We start from the raw sequence: 20,814 nt of genomic DNA on the forward strand, positions 1-20,814 counted from the left end.
AGAGTCACATGAGAATTAGTCATGTTGACACTTGGTGAAGAGGAGGGAAAAGAAACGGTATGGCCCTACATGGATATGTCAAACAAACAAATACCCCAAACTGAAAAGGAGGGCAATGAAAGTCACACACCCCCCACCACCCCACCCCCCATCCCAGAAACACCACCGCACCTTGTATTCATCCAGCCACACGTGAGCCAGGCGCAGGGAGTTGTGCGTCATGGTGTCCCGCCCTTCAGGAGAGCCGTACGGGCGCCTTTTCCTAAAAATGTGTCCTACCCGAGAACACGGGACGATGAAGAGCCTGCCCCCACACATCCAGATCTGGAGAAACGCAAAATATGCATTAAAGTTGCTTCAGGTTGCAGTGAAATCAGGTATGCATTCTTATGAAGTCAATAATATTTGTGCGCTAATGAAAGGTGCCTTGTGGTGTCCTGGTTACGTGATGGGCTGCTAACCACAAAGTCAGCAGTTCAAAGCCACTAGCTGCTCCTTGGAACAAAGATGAGGCGTTCTACTAAGGTGAAGAGTTACAGTCTCAGAAAGCCCCAGGGCCATGACACCCTGTCCCTCAGGATCCGTGTTGACGCGATGGCAGTGAGTTTGGTTTTTATGCACGAAGGTAGCACAGCGAGGGGTTTTCTCTTTGAAATATAAATGTCCAAACAGAAGCCAAGTCAGGGGTTACCTTTTAAACACTATCTTTAGGAATAAAAATAAACTAGAGTCTAAAACAAGGTCACATTCATTTACCACCATCTGCCAAAAATGGCACCTCCCGTACTCGGTCCTTTAACAAGTCAAGGTACTCTCTCTTTTCAAATGTTTGTATATTTTTTAGAAAATAATTTTCTCAAATACACAGATATAATTTTAAATCATGACCCGGGAGATCTTGGACTTTCGTCTAACGTTTGCCCCGGACTTTCATCTGGGCTGCTTTGTACAAGTTGTTTTCCTGTGTGGAGCACTTGTTTCTAGGAGCCTTGGCGGTGGGCGTTGTAGGTTAACGTTGGCTGCTAACCACAAGGACGGTGATTCAAATTCACCAGCTGCACCGGGGAGAAAGACACGGCTGGCTGTTCCCAGAAAGACTCAGTCCAAGAAACGGTCTACATCTACAGGGTCCCTCGGAGTCAGAACGAACTCAGTGGATGGCAGTAGGGTTTTTATGTTTGGGCATGTCTAGAAGATGAGAACACGGAACTTATGAGTTCTTTGTCTTTTAACTTCAAAATTCAAAAGACTGTAAAAACAAACAGCCCCCGACTTTTAGAACGCAGTGGTCAAAGCATTTTTAAGAATACAACCAACATACACACAAGGACACAAGGTCTTGGGTGCTGCATGTATGAGGATCCTGCTGCCTCGACCAGGAGCCAGGCAGGTGGAAGCTGGGCCTTTGCTCGAAAGGAGACGTCTGAGTTCTTTTGCCTTCATGCAGCCTGTGCCAAAGACCCACTTGGCACCACAGTGCCCTGGGCCGCGGCCTTCACACAGACGCTCATGTTTTCCACTTTCAGGAACTGAGAAGAAGGGGGCATAATGAATTTCTCCCTCAGTTGGAGGCAACTGTGTGTGCAGAGGATTCAGCAAGCCCTACCTGCGGTGACATGTTAACATCTAAATTGGGAGGTTTCTGAGAGTGAACTAGGAGCTAATGATAATTTTCCTATGAGCTCAGACTGTTTTAGGCAAACAGAAAAATTGGGCCAATCTGGCTATCGGCATCTAGTGGTATCAATAAAATTGATAGAGAGGCAGGGAGAAAACAACACCCTACATTACATCCTCATTAAGATTTCCTGGATTATACTAAAGCTCTCATTGCAAGCATACCTTTGAAATTCTTATAAATATAAAGTTTTTTGAGGGCTTTCGAGATTGTAAGTGGATGTTGTCCCTATCATAGACTATGGTAAGGAAGGCCTTCATGAAGGGCGATTTGCAGGAAAGATGACCAGGGAGACTTGAGTGGAAATCATACCCCACCACTCACACCGCTAACAGGGAAGCAAACCCCGAAGACAAAATTACCCTAAAGGAGATTTCCAGATTTTCTCCTCCCCAGATGTCCATGCCGCTGTCATACTGGCCCAGCTCGTTGAAATAGTGTCGGTTCATGGCAAACAGCCCGCCAGCCATTGTCGGCGACCTAGGAGAGGAAAGTCATGACTGTCAGTGACGTGAGCTATTGATTTTTAAATTTTTTTAAATTAATTAATTAATTAATTTTTTAACATTTTATTAGGGGCTCATACAACTGTTATCCCAATCCATACACACATCAATTGTGTAAAGCGCATTTGTACATCGTTTCTCAAAACATTTTCTCTCCATTTAAACCCCCGACATTAGGTCCTCATTTTTCCCCTCCCTCCCCGCTCCCCCCTCCCGCATGAGCCCTTGATAGTTTATAAATGGGTATTTTGTCATATCTTGCCCTGTCCGACGTCTCTCTTCATCCACTTTTTGGTTGTCTGTCCCCCAGGGAGAAAGTCACACACAGTTCCATGTAATCGGTTCCCTCTTTCCTACCCATTCTCCCTTTACCCTCCCTGTTTTGCCACTCACACCACTGGTCCTATAGGGCTCATCCGTCCTGGATTCCCTGTATTTTCAGTTCCTATCTGTACCAGTGTACCTCCTCTGGTCTATCCAGTCTTGCAAGATAGAATTCAAGTCATGGTAGTGGGAGCGGGGAGGAAACCTTTAGGAACTAGAGGAAGGTTGTATTTCTCATCGTTGTTACATCGCACCCTGACTGGCTCATCTCCTCCCCGAGACCCCTCTGCAAGGGTTTTAAAAAAACTCAGTGCAACTTTGAAATGCTAAACAAAACAAAAATCGGCATTCACTATTATAAAATCAAATGATAACTTTTGATTGCTCATGATACACCAGGAGTGCTGCTAAATATTCCAAAATGCCTAAAGCAAGCCCCTCCAAACCAGAGGTAGCCGGCCCCAAACGCCAAGGCTAAGCGCCCAGAGCCCGAGGTAGGAGAATGTAAAGTAGGTTGCGCTCACAGACTCAAGTCGACTTGCGGCCACTCCGTTCCTAAACTTAGATTAAGGCACAGGGTCTCCACCTGAGGGTCGCGACCCCTTTGGGGGTTGAACGATCCTTTAACAGGGGTCACCGATTCATAACAGTAGCAAAATGACAGTGATAAAGCAGCAAGGAAAATAATTTTATGGTTGGGGGGGGTGGTCTGTAATGAAACTGTATGAAAGGGTCGCGGCACAAGGAAGGTTGAGAACCACTGGATTAGAGGTGATCATAGATTCCAGTGCCCTAAGCCGTATGCAGTAAAATTATTTCTTCAGAAAGAAAACATCAATACTCAAAAAAAAAAGTAGTATGTCTGAGACTTTGTAAAAACCAAAAAGTAAAAATAAAACAAATAAAAAACCCCGAAGCAAACAGGATGATAAAGCCAGATGGAAGAGACATGACCTACAACAGAGACAAATGTACTGGGGTTTCAAATAATGGAGCTATCAGGAAGACTTTAAAATAACTCACAGTGTGTTCAAAGCAACAAAAGCCAAGACTAAGAACCCGACTGAGAATTAGGTATTATTCTAGACATCCACAGCTCTACATATCTGAAAAACATGTATGGAAAATAAAGACAAACTTTGTTATAGAAACAAAAGTAAGGCCATGGCTGCTTATCAGAAACAGTGGAAGCCAGGATGCTGGAACGGTGCCTTCCCAGCCCTGAGAGCGACACCTTCCAACTAGAATTGGGTTCCCAGCAAAGATCGTCTTCAGAATAACAATGGAATCGAGCCATCTTGAGACAAGACAAAGATCCACAGGGAAGGAAGGAAACACTAATTATTTCTTCAGCCAGAAGAAAAGGACCCTAGTTGATGCTTGGCAGAGACAGAAAGCACACAGAGTAACAAAGAGGTAAACTTAATTGATGTTGGTTATATAAAAATGCACTGCAGGTCCTCGAGTATCCATAAGTTCGCACGAACCTACACATGTGCATTCAACAACAGCACATAACTTAGGATGGGGATAACCCGACTATAAATATTCAGAGATCTTTGCATTATTTGGGAGAATCCAGGGGAAATACTAACTTGTTTTATATTATTAGTCCCTGCATTACATTAATTTATAATCTTAATTATGTTATAATGTTATAAATGTGCTTTGCGAAGGCAGAGATTTATGTTATACTCTCTAGGATGATCACTGAAGGAAGATATAACTTCTTTTTTCAGTTAAATACTTTTATTGGGGGCTCTTACATCTCTTATCACAATCTGCACAATCATCTGTTGTGTCAAGCACATTTGTACACATGCTGCCATCATCATTTTCAAATCATCTTCTTTCTACTTGAGCCCTTGATATCAGCTCCTCATTTCCCCCACTACCTCTCCCACGCTCCCTCATGAACTCTTGATAAGTTATTGATCAGGCGTCCTCAAACTACAGCCCGTGGGCCACATGCGGCCCGCCGAGCCGGCCCGCCAGGTGTTTTTGCCCTGTTTTGTTTTTTACTTCAAAATAAGATATGTGCAGTGTGCATAGGAATTTGTTCATAGTTTTTTTTAAACTATAGTCCAGCCCTTCAATGGGTCTGAGGGACAGTGAACTAGCCCCCTGTTTTAAAAGTTTCGGAAAAATTTAAAAAAATAATAAATAAATAAAAAGTTTAGGGACCTCTGTTATAGATTATTGTTTTCATATCTTACATCATCCTCTGCCGCCCTTCACCCACTTTTCTGTTGTTCATCCCCCTGGGAGGGGGCTATATGTTGATCCTTGTGATCGATTCCATCTTCTCCCCCACCTTCCCCCCATTTTTCTGGTATCTCCACTCTCATTGTTGGCCCTGAGGGGTTTATCTATCCTGGATTTCCTGTGTTGTGGCCTCTCCTCTGTAGTAGAGTGCATGCTCTGGACTAATCTGATTTGTAAGGTAGAATTGAGGTCATGATAGTTGGGGGGAAGGAAGCATTAAGGAACTAGAGGAGAGTTGTGTGTTTTGTCGGTGCTGTACTGCACCCTGACTGGCACATCTCTTCCTTGTAGCCCTTCTGTGAGGGCATGTCCAATTGTATACAGATGGGCTTTGGGTCTCCACTCCATGCTCACCCACCCCAATTCACATTGGGTATGATTTTGTTCTGGGTCCTAGATACCAGATACCTGGTCCCATCGACACCTCATGATCACACAGGCTGGTGTGCTTCTTCCATGTGGGCTTTGTTGTTTCTCAGCTAGATAGTTGCTTGTTTATCTTCAAGCCTTTAAGACCCCAGATGCTATATCTTTTGATGGCCAGGCACCATCAGCTTTCTTCACCACATTTGCTTATATACTCATTTTGTCTTCATTGATTGTGTCTCGAAGGTGAGCATCACAGAATGCCAGGTTATTAGAACAAAGTGTTCTTGTGTTGAGGGAGTACTTGAGTCAGGGCCCAAAGTCCATCTACAACCTTAATTCTTAACATATAGATGTAAGTACATAGATCTATTCCCCTCTCGTTACATATAAATACATTTACATGTGTACATGCCTGTATTTAGACCTCTATAAATGTCCTTTGCCTCCCGTTTCTTTTCTTTATTTCCTTTTACTTTCCTCCTGTCCTACCATCATGTTCAGCCTTCATTCAGGTTTAGTAATTCCTCGCTGCCCCACTATGCATCCTACACCCTTCTCCCCATTGATTTTAGTTCCCTTGTCCCTGGGTTGGCTCCCCACCCCACATTCCTTTCTCCCACCTCCCCTTCTCCCATACCCTCAGGAACCGTCCGTTCCATTGTTTTCAATAAAAATATGATTTGCTAAAAATGAATAAATAAAATAGGACTGAATAAAAGAAGTAAGATACAACGTAACATCCCATGTGGCTTTGTTTATATGAAGTACACGGCCGGCAAGACTTTGTTCGGAGGTACATAGATAGGTGATACAACTATAAAGGAAAGCCGAGAAATGACTGTGTATGGTCAGGTTAATGAACATATTTGGGGACACGGGCAGGGCCTGGGATCAAGTAAAGTTGTGTGGGGTCTCTTCTGGGTGTTGTTTCTTGATCTGAGCTGTCGCCACACAAGTGTTCACCTTAGAGCCATTCACTACACTGCGCACCTATGCAGCTAATGTACTTTTGTGTGTGCTATTTTTTCACAATATACAAAGTTCAAACAAAACAAAAGGGGCTAGAAGCAAGACTGCTCTGAAATTCTTTTTAGATTTTTAGAAAGAAATTTAAAAGAAAAAATAAGAACGGAGAGCTAATAAAACTGATATACTATGACTTAGAAATTGCACTAGCAGGTCTCCATCCTTTCAAATCCTCAATGCAGAAGAGTCATTTTACCAACCAGTCCATGTTCTGCACAGCGTGATTCAAGCAAATAACTGAAAATTAAGGATCAAACCAATAAACCATGGCATTTCACGTAAAAAACAGTTGCTGGGATATGACCACGGTATCTTATGCGATAATCACTGTCAGGCAGGGTTCACTTTGGTGGCCATTCTCACGAAGGGATAAATCCTTGCGTGCATGGAGAATTTCTTACACACAGATCTTTCTTTACCTGAGGACTTAGGAAATGGCATTAAAGTCAAGTCTGAAGCCACGATTTTAGCTCCTTCAAAAAACAGAGGAAATGCCTTTAAAGGATTTTTTTCTTTGCAGGCAGGACTTTTTCCACAGAAGGAGAAAGAAGCCTTACTTTATTGGTGCCGTCGCGCCGTCTGGTCCTCCCAGTTCAGCAAGAGGCACAAGGTCCCATTTAAAGTGCAGGCCCCAGTTGAACCCTCCTCGCACGATGGGGGAGGCGCTGTAGATGAGCGTGTCCGCGCTGATGATGTCAATCACTGGGCAAACCACGGTGCGGGGGTCCTCGTGGACGGCCGCCAGCAGGGGCTGAAGCCACAGCTCATTCACCTCACAGTGGCTATCGAGGAACACCAGGACTTCTCCTGCAGAGACAGAGCAACAGGTTCTTGGGGGATCGATCATGCTCCATGTAGCCACTGCTCCACTCAACAGGAGGACACACGTGCACGGCCTGGGCTGGAACTGCGACCCTGTCACCCCAAACAGTAGTAAACCATAGCTTTTCTGCCGACTGTCAACAAGGGAAGTTCTTTAGGCCAGAATTCTGCCTGATGTACTTGAAGAACAACTAGAATAATAATAGACACAACAACTCAAAAGAAAAAGAAAAAGAGAAACCTAGAGACAATGCAGATTCTCCTCAGTAAAAAGAATCAAAGACCAACATTAACAATTCGGATCTTTGGGATGACCAGGTAATGGGTGACTCAAGATGCTTTTATACAGTATCAGTGGCCACCTGTGTGTAGACAGTTTGATAACAATTATTCTAATGGAATTATTTTAAAATTTAATATATATATTTAAAATGTGTTTCCCTGCTTTAATAGAGTATGGTGAATAGAACATAGCTTTATGTTGATTCAGAAACATCATGACAGTCATGAATTATTGCTACAAGAATGGCAATTCTCTCAAAAGTAAGAGAAGATTGTACACCTGTGATCTGTACCTGAACGTTTCTGCGAGGCTGGTGATGCACATCTCCCTGGCCCCTGGGACTTGCCATTGACTCCTCGCTCCTTTGGTTCCCTGTGTCTTACCTCTCTCATCTCATTCTCCCAACCCTCTTAGTGGCTCACATTCCAAACCAACCCACTGTCATCGAGCCGATTCCAACTCCCAGTGCCCCTATGTAGAGTGTCTGAGGCTGTAAATCTTTATGGAAATACACAGTCTCATCTTTCTCCTGGGGAGCTGCTAGTGGGTTTGAACCACCGGCCTTATGGTTAGCAGTCTAATGCTTACCCGACAGAGCCAGCAGGGCTTCTGGAATGGTTCGCATTAGTCAATGACAACGCACCTTCGTTCTAGCTAGCAAAGTAGAAATGATAAAAAGTTTATCTTCCACTTTTACCTCTTGTTGACAACTATTGAGAAGGAAAGATAATTTCTGATAACCCCAGGGTTATTCTGCGCAACTGAAAAACTCAGTACCTGATCAGACAGAATTATTCATCTTCTAAAAGGCTGTTCATGAAATATATCTATCTAGATTTTACATGAATTACTTAAGACATCATATACCTCCTGTTTCAGTTAATGATAGCAGAAAGGAAGCATGTTTTCAGGGTTGACTGAATGTTCGTACATGGCCTTAAGCGGGACAGACAGCATCCAGCTGGCCAGCGGTTGGGTGGTGTGGACGGCAGAATGCGCAGCAGCAACAACTTACTATGAAATTGACCAAGTAATCACGGTTCCTTTCCTCAGTGAAGAGGAAATATGAGAAGACTTTGGAAAGTTCTTAGAAAATGGAATTATAAGAGAGGGGAATGTTCCATGAACTTGAATTAAAAGAGAGGGGAATGTTTCATGAACTTGAATTAAAAGAGGGGAAAGTTCCATGAACTTTTGGAAGCTCCTTAGTTTTTCCTAATTCTGAAAGCATCACTCTTTACCATTAAAGCCAATTTAACTATTGTAACAATTTATTGTTACAATAAACCTGGTGGCATGCCAACAAAATCTAATATATGATATTTATTTTTTTCTCCATATGAAAGGACTTTTATTGATTTTTCAATAATTTTATTGGCATATAATTCACATATAATTCATAGTTCAATCACATCAAGAATTGTACAATCATCACCACAATTAGTTTTAGAACATTTTCTTCCTTCTTATACTCAGCGTTATTAGCTCCCCATTTCCCCCCAACCACCCCTACCATAGTTAAAAGGAACCATTAATAAGGTTTTAAAAATCTATTGTTACCTAGAGAAAAACCAAGCTCACAATAACCATACATTGTAAGAATACGTTTCAAGTGGCACAATCTTGAAAATGCCTCCACAATTCCAACTTGTCTGCATCTAGTTATCTTAAATAACTCCACATGGTCAGTGCAGTACATCTGTATTTGTCTAGAAATTTTAAAAAGAAAGTACTGTCGTTGGTACACACTTAGTATACATTTAAGGGAAAGAGGGTGGGAGAAATTAGCCGGCATACATTTAGTTGGTACACATTTAAGGGAAAGAAGGGGAGGAAGCAAGGCTCTGAAAGGGAAATCATCAGTTTCATGGAGCCTATGGGATTAAAGGAGGAGGAGGGCTGACGGCAGGCAGGGCCAACCACCTAAACCCGAGCACCGGGTCATGTGGAAGGAGTGAACAGGGACGAGGAGCTTGCTGTCACTGCTGGGGACTCAGTGGAGGCACGCCCCACCACGCACAGACAGACTCAGAGTATCTTTCCAAAACGTTCACAGTATTTATTATACATTACCTGTAATTATGCATAATGTTTAGATTGATTCATTTGCTTCAACTTGAATATTTTATTTTATGAGTATGTTTCTTGTTATTGTTGTTAATGTTTTAAGATCGCCAAACTTACACAAAGGTGTATTTTATGCACAAGACAGCTTTCTTTTTAAAAAAGGGAAGATGCATAAGCTGGAAAGCTTTAAAGCTCTATCAACTTAGAAAGACACCTTTCTCTTGACGTCAGAAGAACTGAGAACTAGTAAAATCAGCACACCTTTACTGTTACGCAACTCATTTTTTCAGGCTATATCCTGTTACCAAGTAGAAATTGTAATACCTGTCACCAGAGGTATATAGTCCACACTTTAAGAAATAGTGGTCTAATTCAAATCTAATAGTGTGGCGCACTCGTATCTAAATGTTGTCTTACAATTTTAGAAAAGTGTGGTCTGCTCTGGGCCAGGGGTCAGTGTTTGCCAATGTCACAGGAATACAGGGGGGGACCATCTTCCCTGCACCTTCCCGTGGGGCCAGACCTGTGTGGGGCACTGCATGAGATGCTTGAAGACGGAGAGAAATGTGATCTATTTGCGCGCCACCCCCCACACCACATCCACCCCCCTGCCCAGGCTAGATCTCTAAGTTTTCAAAGCTCTACCATTTCTTAAATGTTAAGAACATTAGCTGAACGTTTAAATTGCAGTTGCTGTTTGTAGTGATTTAACCCCAAGGAAGGCCCAGCCATCACAACACAGCCTTGAGTGTTCTCTTAAGAAACCATCGGCTTCCTCTGCCCTGGCTTTTCCTTCCACTCTTAGCCCCGCGCTGACCTGTATAGTGAGTTGCTGAGAGAAGAAGCTGTTGGCCCGTCTTCCCATCACTTCTGCACCACTTGAGTTTCAAGTGTTTCCATGGCAATAAAAGAGGTTTACACTGGGGGTGGGGAGGTAAAATGTGGTTATATTGTAGTGGTACATTTTCTGCTTATGTAAGTGGACAAAACATAATGTATCTTTGAGAGGCGAACCTCTTTCCAGTATTTTATGCTTTCATTCAAGATCCATGTGCCATCAGTAATGAGATCTATCTCATTCGATGTCTTCTTTTGAATCCAGCTTGAATTTCTGGTGATTTTCTGTAAGTGTACCGCTGCAATTGTTTTTGAAATATGTTTAGCAAAATTTTATTTGTGGCGATTATTGAGGACATTGTTAGATAATTTACACATACTGTTGGCTCCCCTTCATTGGGAGTACTGCCTCTCAAATACTCTTCTCCTCACATACTTTGGACAGGTTCTCTGGAGGGATCAGCCCCTGGGGCAGGATGCCATGCTTCCTAAAGTAGTGGGTCAGTGAGAAGGAGGGTCAACAACATGGGTTGACACAGTGGCTGAGACCGTGGCCTCAGACAGCCCCAGTGGTGATGGTCGTGCAGGATGCTGTGGTAGGATGACACGTGTCACTAGGGCTTAGAACTATATTGACTGCGTCTGACAACAAGAAGCAGGAGGGGCCACTGAAAACAGGCCGATAAGAGCACGGTGCTCCCCTCAAAACCTGCGCTTAGGGGCAGTGGGTTTAGTTATGAAAAGGTCTTTCCCAAAGGGTTCGCCCCTCTTCCTACCTGGCCTTCCCGTTCCCAGGCCTCTGCTGGGCCAGAACCACGCAGCAGGGAGAGCCGGGCCGGCCGGTCTCCTAGAGCAAAGCGAACTCTCATGGTACCTGTCGCGTGAGCCGCTCCTATCATTCGTCCTCGAATCAGTCCCTCGCGCTTCTCATTCCTTAATACTTTCGTTTTCCCAGGAAGATGCTTTTGGACATAGTCATCTAGCTCTCCTTTCAAATCATCTGAAAATAAAGAGATCCACAATTACTCAAACCACCGCTGAGATACACGGAAGCATTCCTAGAGTCTCTCCCTAGGTAGCAAGCAGCCAGTACAACATCTTCTCACTCGTTTAAAAGAAATTGCAGCTATCCTATCAGGAAGAGGAAGAAAAGAAATGGTGGCTAAGAGTTGGAATATTTGCCAAAAGACAGCTCTTTTCAGACTATAGTCTTAAAAATAAATAAAGACTATAGTCTTTTAAAAGACTACTTGAGCTAATCATATTATAGACTTGCAACTATGTCAATCGCAAATGGAATGATACTTTGTATAGGGAATAGTTGACATGACAGTATCTTAATATTAAATAACATCGATTGCACATGGTTCCTTAATTGTACTGGTCACATATAAAGCAAAGTGAGATATATATGTCTTTTGTTTCAGAATAATTTATTGTCCTAGCGCATCTCAGAATAGTTAAGAAACAATCATTTTTAGCTACAAATAATTATAAAATAGTATCAGTAAGTATATCCTTTATTGATTTAGTACCTTTCTCCTAAAATTGCTAAACATCTTTTTAATACATTCTGGCTCATTCATCTTTAAATGTAATAATAGCTTTTAAATATAATAGTAAGTTAAGAAAAGAAAAAGATAATGAGAAATATTTTTGTTTTTAAAAAATCATTTTATTGGGGGCTCTTACAGCTGTTATAACATTCCATACATCAATTGTATCAAGCATATTTGTACACATGTTGTCATCATCATTTTCTAAACATGTTCTTTCTACATGAGCCCTTGTTATCAGCTCCTCTTTTTTCCCTCCCCACCCTACCCCTCGTGACCCCTTGGTAAATTATAAATTATTATTATTTACATATCTAACACTGACTGCTGTCTCCCTTCACCCACGTTATTGTTGTTCCTCCCCCTTGGGGGTGGGGGTGGAGAAGAAATATTTTTCTATAGTGAATATTTAAACTGCTGTTACTGTCGTGCATTTTTCCTTTAGGATAAAATAGCTATGAGGAAACAATATACAGGTTGATTTTAAAGAACAAAATAAACACTGCAAATTAAAAAATTGGTATATTCAATCTTAAGCTTGGTTCACTCAAAGATACACCTTTTTAGGAAACATTCAGTTTTGAAATGAAGTTTTTTGTTGTTATTGTTATGTTTGTGTTATCTTGTCATGGGAACATACTCTGCAAACACACAGCTCAAGTTTCTACACGTCCATTGCAGGGGCACTAATTACAGGCTTCAAGTTTGCAGCCCTTCTCACGCTCCATTTTTCAGAGGCCCTCCCCGGTGCATGCTGCCCCTTAAGGCTCCGATCAAGTCTCTTGAGTTGCTCTTGTCACTGTAACCCCACAGAGGTAGTCCTGGGGCGCCCTGGTAGTGCAGCAGCTAATCACGGGGCTGCTAGCGGAAAGACCCACAGCTCCACAGAAGAAAGATGCAGCATTCTCCTTTGCACACCTTTAAAGGTTCAAAACCCTACGGGCACCGTTACTCAATGGCATCAGGTTTGGTTTCGTTTCAGATAGATCTTAAAAGAGAATAACATTCAAGGTAGATGTGATAGGTAGGTTTATTGTGCCCACCTGGCCATTAGGAACATGTGGGATTAATAAGGTTGCAGTCTGATTGGAAGTCAAAGAGATACGTGGTTCGGCAAGGCCTGCCCCCCTCTCTCTTGCTCTCTGGTGATCAGAACAGTGCGTGGCTGCTTTAGCTAGTTCTCTGCCTCAACTTGTGAGCTACACTACCTGTGGGACAGCCGACTGTGGATTGTGTAGCTAAAGCTTGAGGTTCCTTCGAGACCTGCTTTACCATACTGTTGGTGTGTACATCGCTTGAGCTTGAGGCTGTAGGATCCTGTTGTCTTGCATTGCTTGAGTTTGATATCCCATCCGGGCCTGCTTCCCTAGGCTCCTGAGCTGCTGACTGTTGGTGACCTGCTCTGCTGTTTGCTGCCTGTGGTTGGACTGCCTGCATTGCTTGAGGGAAGACTCACCTGTCTACTGCCTTGATCTTGGACCCAGCAGCCCTCGTAAGTTGAAGTGAGCCCTCTGTACTTACCGCTTTCTGGACTAATTAGCTGTTATATTCCTTTGTGCTGTATCTATCTATCTATCCATCTATCCATCTACTCATTAGTGTCCTGGTTTTGTTTCTCTAGAGAACCATGTCTAATAAAATTGGTACCTGGAGTGGTTCTAGAGCAGTGGTTCTCAACCTTTCTAATACTGCAAGCCTTTAATATAGTTCCTCATGTTGTGGTGACCCCCCCAACCATAAAATTATTTTCATTGCTACTTCATAACTGTAATTTTTCTTTTATGAATCAGGTGAACCCTGTGAAAGGGTCATTCAACCCCCAAAAAGGTCACGATCCACAGGTTGAGAAAACCTGTTCTAGAGAAACAAGATCGTAAATATGGGTTTCTCAAATTGGCTCTTCAGCCTGATTAGGCTTAACAGCACTGAACAAATGCTATCTCTACCCCTAAAGGCATGGATAAATCTACCACTCTTACTAGAAAGGGTGGTGTTAATCCATGGTGTGAAGTCACAAAGCTAATATCCACAGTGTCACCACCAATTGATGAAGTGCTGGTGAGAAGAAATGTTCTGGGTGATTGTATGTTTGATATTTTCGAGCAGTTTTGTCAGGAGGAGAAGTATAGGGAAGCTGGCTGGCTGGTCCTCCTTACAATAGAAAATGTGATCAAGGAAAGGGATAATCTCAGCACCTCAGAAGCATGTCTCAAGTGCCGAATAACAGACCTAAAAGCTTCAGCAGGTGCTACAAAGGAGAGCCTGCTCTCCTCTAATAATAGAGCTGACATTGCTGAAAACCAAATCCAGAGTCTCATCATATGAGTAGCTGAATTACAGCATCAGCTGAATTGTAGGTGTAGTAGAACAGTGTCTGATATTAAACTAAGGGCATTCACCGGAAAGTCATGGGATCCTGAAGCCTGGGATGGAAACATAAGGGTTGATGATTCAGAAAAGGAGGCTCTTGAGCCCCTGGAGCCGACTGAGCCACCCCAGTCAGTAGACCCGCCCCTCCCACCTGAGGGGATGAAGCCACTCAGTCAAACACCCCACACCTGAGCTGATCACCAACGGTTACGTTTACTAGTTCAACTAAAAACTATTTTTAAAAGACTTCAGGGGATATTTTTGGTTTAGAGTTTAACTATTATGTCATGGGTAACCTAGTCTCCTTGGCTCCAGAAGTCTGAGTGTGAAGTGCATAAGAATTTGAAATTTGGTTCTGAAAGTTTTGTTTTTCATTTACTTGCCCTAGTTTTCGCCCTGTGACTTGCTAGTGTTCACCAGGGTCCAAGGCCTTTACTCCCTTGTAAGGTGACCAGATTGAAAGCGGGACACCATTGACTGGGGGGTGTGTGTGCTTGATTAAAAATTTGGTCTATTTGGACCAAATAGATCGTTCCCTAGCTTGTCGTGCATTCTTTCCAAAAATCGGGACTTTTTAAAAATGCCAAAAATCTGGACTGTCCCACCAAAAGTAGGGCATCTGGTCACCTTAAGTTCAATGCATGTGCCCACCACACTGCCGTATTTCAGCGCACAGGCAGGTACGGGGCATAATGATTCTGTTATTGGGGATCTGCTGTATGTCTGAACTGATGTTCCACCTCTGCCGCTTGCGGCGATGGAAGACAGAACATGGGAGCCATGTGGGCCAGGCTCTAACATCACTCTACCACCGAAGAGATATTGGATCTTGATCAAATTACTTAATTTTCTTCTCTACAAAATGGGGAGATGAACAGCCTAGAAAAGTTGTTGAGACCGGATTGAATAGTATAAGTAAAAGCATATAGCATTCTTAGGAAGAGTCCATGCTGAATTACAAATCAAAACCAAACTCCCTGCCATCGAGTCAATGCTGACTCATAGAGACCCCCTGTGGGTTTTTAAAGACTGTAACTGTACAGGAGTAGAAGTCCAGCCTTTCTCCTGTGGAGCTGCTGCTGGCTTTGAACTGCCAACCACGGGGATCACGTCCCAATGTGTAAACACCATCAGGGTTCCTCTGAATTAAAGAAAGGTATTCAGAATAAAGAGCCCTGGTGGCACTGTTGCATAAGTGTCGGTCTGCTAACTGCTAAACTGACAGTTCAAACCCACCAGTCACTCCCAGGGGGAAAGATGAGGCTATGTGATTTCTTAAACATTTACAATCTGGGAACCTCTATCTAGGGCACTACGAGTTGGAATCAACGCAATGGAAGTATTGTTTGTGTGTGTTTGGGTGGGGGGGGGTGACTTTCATTTCTAAAACTGAAATCAGAAGGAAGTCAAAGATCTTATACAATTTATGCACAAGGAAGTCAAAGACGGATGGCAGGTGCTAGAGTTTTTATGTAATTTCTCTATTACTATTACTGCCGGGCAGGAGAAGTCCTGTAAAGAGTTACCATTTCGGACACCCATGGGGGCAGTTCTCCTGTCCAATAAGATCACTGTGCATCAGAATCAGCTCGCTGCCAGGAGTGACTAATTGTTACCATAACGAGGACATCCAAATGTGCACACTGCAGATTTAAAAGGATCATTGTTTTAAAAATTACAAAACACTTGGTCATGGGTGACAGTAAATATTACAATTCAAGAGTGTTTTAAAATTCAGATATTTCCATGCTTTTTTTAAACAATTTACTCTTTATTGATTAAAAATGAAGGACATATGCAGTAAAATACAAAGTCTAAAAATGGGTGTGTGTGACTAGTTTAAATCTCTCGTAATCTAGCACTTATTGACCCTCCACTTATCGATACACCATTTTTTATCCTCCAGATTATTCAGTAGTATCAGCTTGCTCTAGGATTTGGTTCAGAACTTAAGCAAAAAGCCCCCCAAAATCCTAATCATTTAGAAAGACCTCATATTTCAGGGACCAGAGGCTCCCGGAGACCTGGAGACAGAGGTGCACACTGGCTCCCCAACTCCTGAAAAAGGAAAGGGTGGGGCTGCTAACAGCCTCACCTGCTGTCCCCCCACCCGGGCAGTTTCTGGTCGCTGATGCTCAGCCCCACTGCCCAAGCCAGCAAAGGGGCTCCACACTCTTTAAAAGAGGGCACAATGAACTCGCTTTGTTCTTCTAAAGAATAAGCTAATCCACAGAGGAAATAACCGAGGTGGTTCTAGCTAGAAAGACAATCTGTAAGGCAATTTAGAAAATCTAGAAAATGAATGATTTGGGATAAATAGGCTGTTTCTCTAGGAGTCACCTGCCCGCAGAGTTAGGTAGAGAAATGCTTTACTCGGTGGTTGTTCCCTACTGCGACTGTAAACAAAAGTTAATCAAATCTTCCTCTAATTCGTTCAAGCATTTTTTAACTGGGAATTTAATATGTGCATGACTGTTTGGGTTGCACTGCAAATTGAGAGTTCTGTAATATAGACCCATACTCTGCCATTTTATAATCTAACAATTAAGCACATAACCTACAAACCTACACATTAGGGAAACACAAACGTATCCTGGGGAAACTTAGAAGTGGGAAGGGCCTTTAGTCGGAGGTACTCAAAGACTGAGTGAGAGAGGGAGGAGGGAAGATGGCTAATCGTTCTCCAAGCGGGAGTTGAGGAAGGAGCTTTCACGAGGCACCGAGAAAGGCCTAAACCCACTGCTGTCGAGTTGACTCAGACTTAGAGTAACTCCCCAGACCAGGGCAGAACTGTCCCTTCGGGTTTTCAAAGCTGTCCCCCTCGACAGGGGCAACCTGCCTCATCTTTCTCCCATGGAGCAGCGGGGGTGTTCAAACCCCTGACATTCCAGTCAGCGGCCCAGTGCTTACTCCACTGTGCTACGATTAAACTCCGAAAGAAGCAAGCACAAATGGGGGGAAGATAAGATGGCTTGTAGAGATCGCGAAGGAACTCGGAGAAGACTGCCAGAGGGGACGGAGATACTTCCCCTGGACCCGATCCCTGAATTCAGACTCACAGCTTCCTAAACGATGAGAATCCACGTGTCTGTTTGTTAAGTCGCCTGCTTGTGGTGATTCTGTTACAGCAGCACCCTCAATCATGATTCTAGAAAGGTTCATTTAGTAGTTCCATCTACTTACCCTTTAAAATAGTTACTCCAGTAGCCCCCAGGTAAAACACCCCTGATCTGCACAAGGGTGTCTGGGATGGAAGAGACCGGACAGCCTCAGAGAAGGAAGGACGAGCCGCGGCATGTGTTAAATGGCTGAATGGGGAGCAACAGTGGAGGGCAAAGAAGGCGGAAGAGGGAAACTGTGGCCTGGGTTTTAGAAAGGGATAAATAGAGACTTCTATAGTCACTGAAGAGTTATTTTGGGTGAAAACGATGAGGAGGTGAGCTTTTAGACCGTTTTTTAATCAACAGTAAACAGTTTGGTGGAAATAGCTTCATGGAAACAAACACAGAACTGGGACAATATGACTCAGAGAGAGAAATAACAAATGTGGCCTTTCTAACCTAGATATTGGTGCGGAAAATAAGAGCGTGGACGGGAGAGAAGAGAGTGGGCAAGGACGAGAACCTTGGGGGGATGTTCACGTTTTGGAAAAGGGGCTAAGAGATGTTCCACCTATCCAGTCTGGAAAGCTGGGGTGCTTCAGAACAAAGACGTCACAAAACTTTAGTGAGAAATTACACCGAAAATATTTGTTCCTCCAAACTCCGCTTAAATGCAGTGTTAGCTTGGTTCTGTTTGACACTTAATTTAGGAATTCAGGGGCAATTCAGCTCACCCAATCTATCCTTGTGCTCATTAGAGACTGGGGACAAAGACATGCAGGCAACTCAGCGGAGGAGAGAGAGAGCCTTTCCGATAAATAGTGCTGGAGCAACTGGGCATTTGCAGGCAAAACAAGGAACTTCAATCTAAACTTCACACCTTACCAAAAGTGGAAACAATCGTTCCATGGTTTTAGTGTAAAACATGAAACCATAAAACTTTTGGAAAACAACATAAAGGACTATCTTTTGGACCCAGTGTTAGGCAAAAAGTTTTAAAACTTAACACCAAAAATCAGATCCATAGAAAGAAAACTTGATATTGGGGGCTTCCATCTAAATGAAAAACTTCTACTCTATGACAGAATCTTAAAAACAGGGACAAAAGGCAAGCTACAGACTAGGGAAAAAATATTTATAATCCATATAGCTAACAAAGAAGCAAACAATATCCAGAATACTTTGAAAAACAAACGAACAAAAGGAAACTTTTAGGACTGGTGGATGAGTTATCATAATTATGGGAGTGTTTTATGGCTATAGCCACATGTCAAAACTTACCAAATTGTACACTTTAGCTTGCTGTTGTTAGCGGCCCTGGAGTTGGTCCCGACTCACAGCGACCTGATACATGATAGACTGAACCACCGCCCAGTCCTGTGCCATCTTCCTCACCATTCATATGTTTGAGTCCACTGGGGCAGGCACTGTGCCAATCTATCTCGTTGAGGGAATTGAAATAACTATGTCAATTATGCTCCATTAAAACTGTCTATTACAAGATTTGTCAATGTTTACATGTACAATTTAGGGGCTTGATTTTTCCCTAGGTTATGCAACCATGCTTTATTTCACAAAGGAGTTGTTCCTCCTCCATTAACATAACTCATTAATGAGCCCCCACTGATACGCTGGAGCTGCTGTGGTCACTTTGATCCCCTGGAAGCAGATCTTCAAAGAGCATGATGCTCCAGATGGACATTGCTCCTTAATTTAGCTAAATTAGTTTGGTTTTAAGAACTTCAGAGGTTATTTTTAGTTGAAGTTTTAAAGCTTGTTTCAGGGATTCAACTAGTCTCTGTGAAAATTCTATTCCCCGCTCCCTATTGATTTTCTGTGTATATATTTAAGACCAGCAACCAAATAAAATTTAATAATAAAGCCCAGCAGCCCAGCAGAGTGGGTAAAACCTGGTCCTGAAGCCAAAGCACCTGGATTTGAATTCTGCTCCCATCTCTGACAAGGTGCACGGCTCCAAAGACCTAACGTATATATCAACTCTGCACCTTAGTTTCCTTCCCTTACCTCGCTTATATTGCATTATATTGCTTCTACTGGATGGTGCCTGGCACATCTCTATTCTGTGCATCCATCGAAGCTCAATCTTGTAGCAACTCACGATTCATCTGGAGAAAGCAGGTCCTCCCTCCCCCTTCTCTTAGAATTCAATGCCATGTAAACTCTTGGGTCACAGGAATCACTACAGGTTTTCTCCCTCTGTGCACCCCCATCCCTAACGCTTCACACCTCGGGGCAGTGATGAGCGCCAGCGAAACAAGCAACAAACACAAATGGTTTCTCACAAGTGCTGTCTAATACTGAAAAATCATAGCATTGCAAACAATCAATACAGGAATGATTTTACAAATTATGGCTTGCCCCAACTACACTACTATAGATTATTATTTTCCTTAGCCACATGAAAAAAATACTTAAGATACAAAGTTTAAGTGAAAACAAGCAGAAGAGAAATGAGCATTTTCAATTATTAAAATATAAAAGGCAGATCCACAGAAAAGATGTACTACCAAATGTTAACAGTCTCCTCGGTGATGCTTCTCTGCCTCCATGGGTTTTACAAAGTGAGCATTCCTATTACCTTATGAACGAAACACACAGGTAGTCCTGGGAGCACAAAGGAAATCCATTCGTAACTGTGTAAGACCTTGTAGGTTAAGTCAGAACAGAACAGGTGCATACGGTCCTTACTGAATCATATTGTGGTGCAAGAAAAGGCTGTAAGCCTTTTCCAGGATTTAAAAGCTGACACAGGTGGCAACCTAGGGATCACCTGTACTCTGATCTATAGGATACTAGTAAATGTGTTTAAAATTTTCTTCAAAATCTTCAAAACAGATAAGATGCTTTCTTCCTGGGTGCTATACTGCCCCGACTGGCTCATCTCTTCCCTGTGACCCTTCTGTGAGGGGATGTCCAATTGCCTACAGATGGGCATTGAGTCTCGACTCCATGCCCCCTACTCCCCATTCACACTGGGTATGATTCTGTTCTGGGTCTTAGATGCCTGATACCTGATCCCTTCGACACCTCATGATCACACAGGCTGGTGTGCTTCTTCCATGTGGGCTTTGTTGCTTCTGAGCTAAATGGTTGCTTGTTTATCTTCAAGCCTTTAAGACCCCAAATGCTGTATCTTTTAATAGCTGGGCACTATCAGCTTTCTTCACATTTGCTTATGTACCCATTTTGTCTTCAGTGATTGTGTCGGGAAGGTGAGCATCACAGAATGCCGGATTGTTAGAACAAAGTGTTCTTGCATTGAGGGAGTACTTGATGAGAGTCCTAATGTGTATCTGCAACCTTAATTCTTAACACAGACAAATGAGTCATAGTTCTATTTCCCTCTAGTTTTATATACACACACACATATACATACATATATACATGCCAGTATTTAGACCTCTATAAATGTCCTTTTCTTCCTGGTTCTTTCCTCTATTTCCTTTTACTTTCCTCTTTTCCCACCATCATGTTCAGTTTTCATGCAGGTTCAATAATTCCTCGCTGCCACATTGCACTTATTTAAGCCCCACTAGGCATCCTAGCACCTTCTTTCCATTGATTTTAGTTCACTTGTTGTTCCCTTGTC

General features: G+C 42.9%; 1 protein-coding gene across 4 annotated transcripts in view; it reads right to left on the minus strand.

Moving 5' to 3' along the window:
• GALNT11 (polypeptide N-acetylgalactosaminyltransferase 11) overlaps positions 1–20,814 on the minus strand; it is a 79,946-nt gene that overhangs the window by 12,834 nt on the left and 46,298 nt on the right. For all 4 annotated transcript variants that reach the window (XM_004702325.2, XM_045289773.1, XM_045289775.1 and 1 more), the window contains 4 exons: positions 11,052–11,177; positions 6,726–6,975; positions 2,041–2,158; positions 172–324 (listed from right to left, as the gene is read on the minus strand). In XM_004702325.2, coding sequence (XP_004702382.1) covers positions 172–324; positions 2,041–2,158; positions 6,726–6,975; positions 11,052–11,177 — 647 coding nt within the window. The remainder of the gene's footprint in view (positions 1–171; positions 325–2,040; positions 2,159–6,725; positions 6,976–11,051; positions 11,178–20,814) is intronic.

This window comes from Echinops telfairi, unplaced genomic scaffold, assembly GCF_000313985.2.
Source record: "Echinops telfairi isolate 266 unplaced genomic scaffold, ASM31398v2 ScPeMD7_31;HRSCAF=116, whole genome shotgun sequence".
NCBI lineage: Eukaryota > Metazoa > Chordata > Mammalia > Afrosoricida > Tenrecidae > Echinops > Echinops telfairi.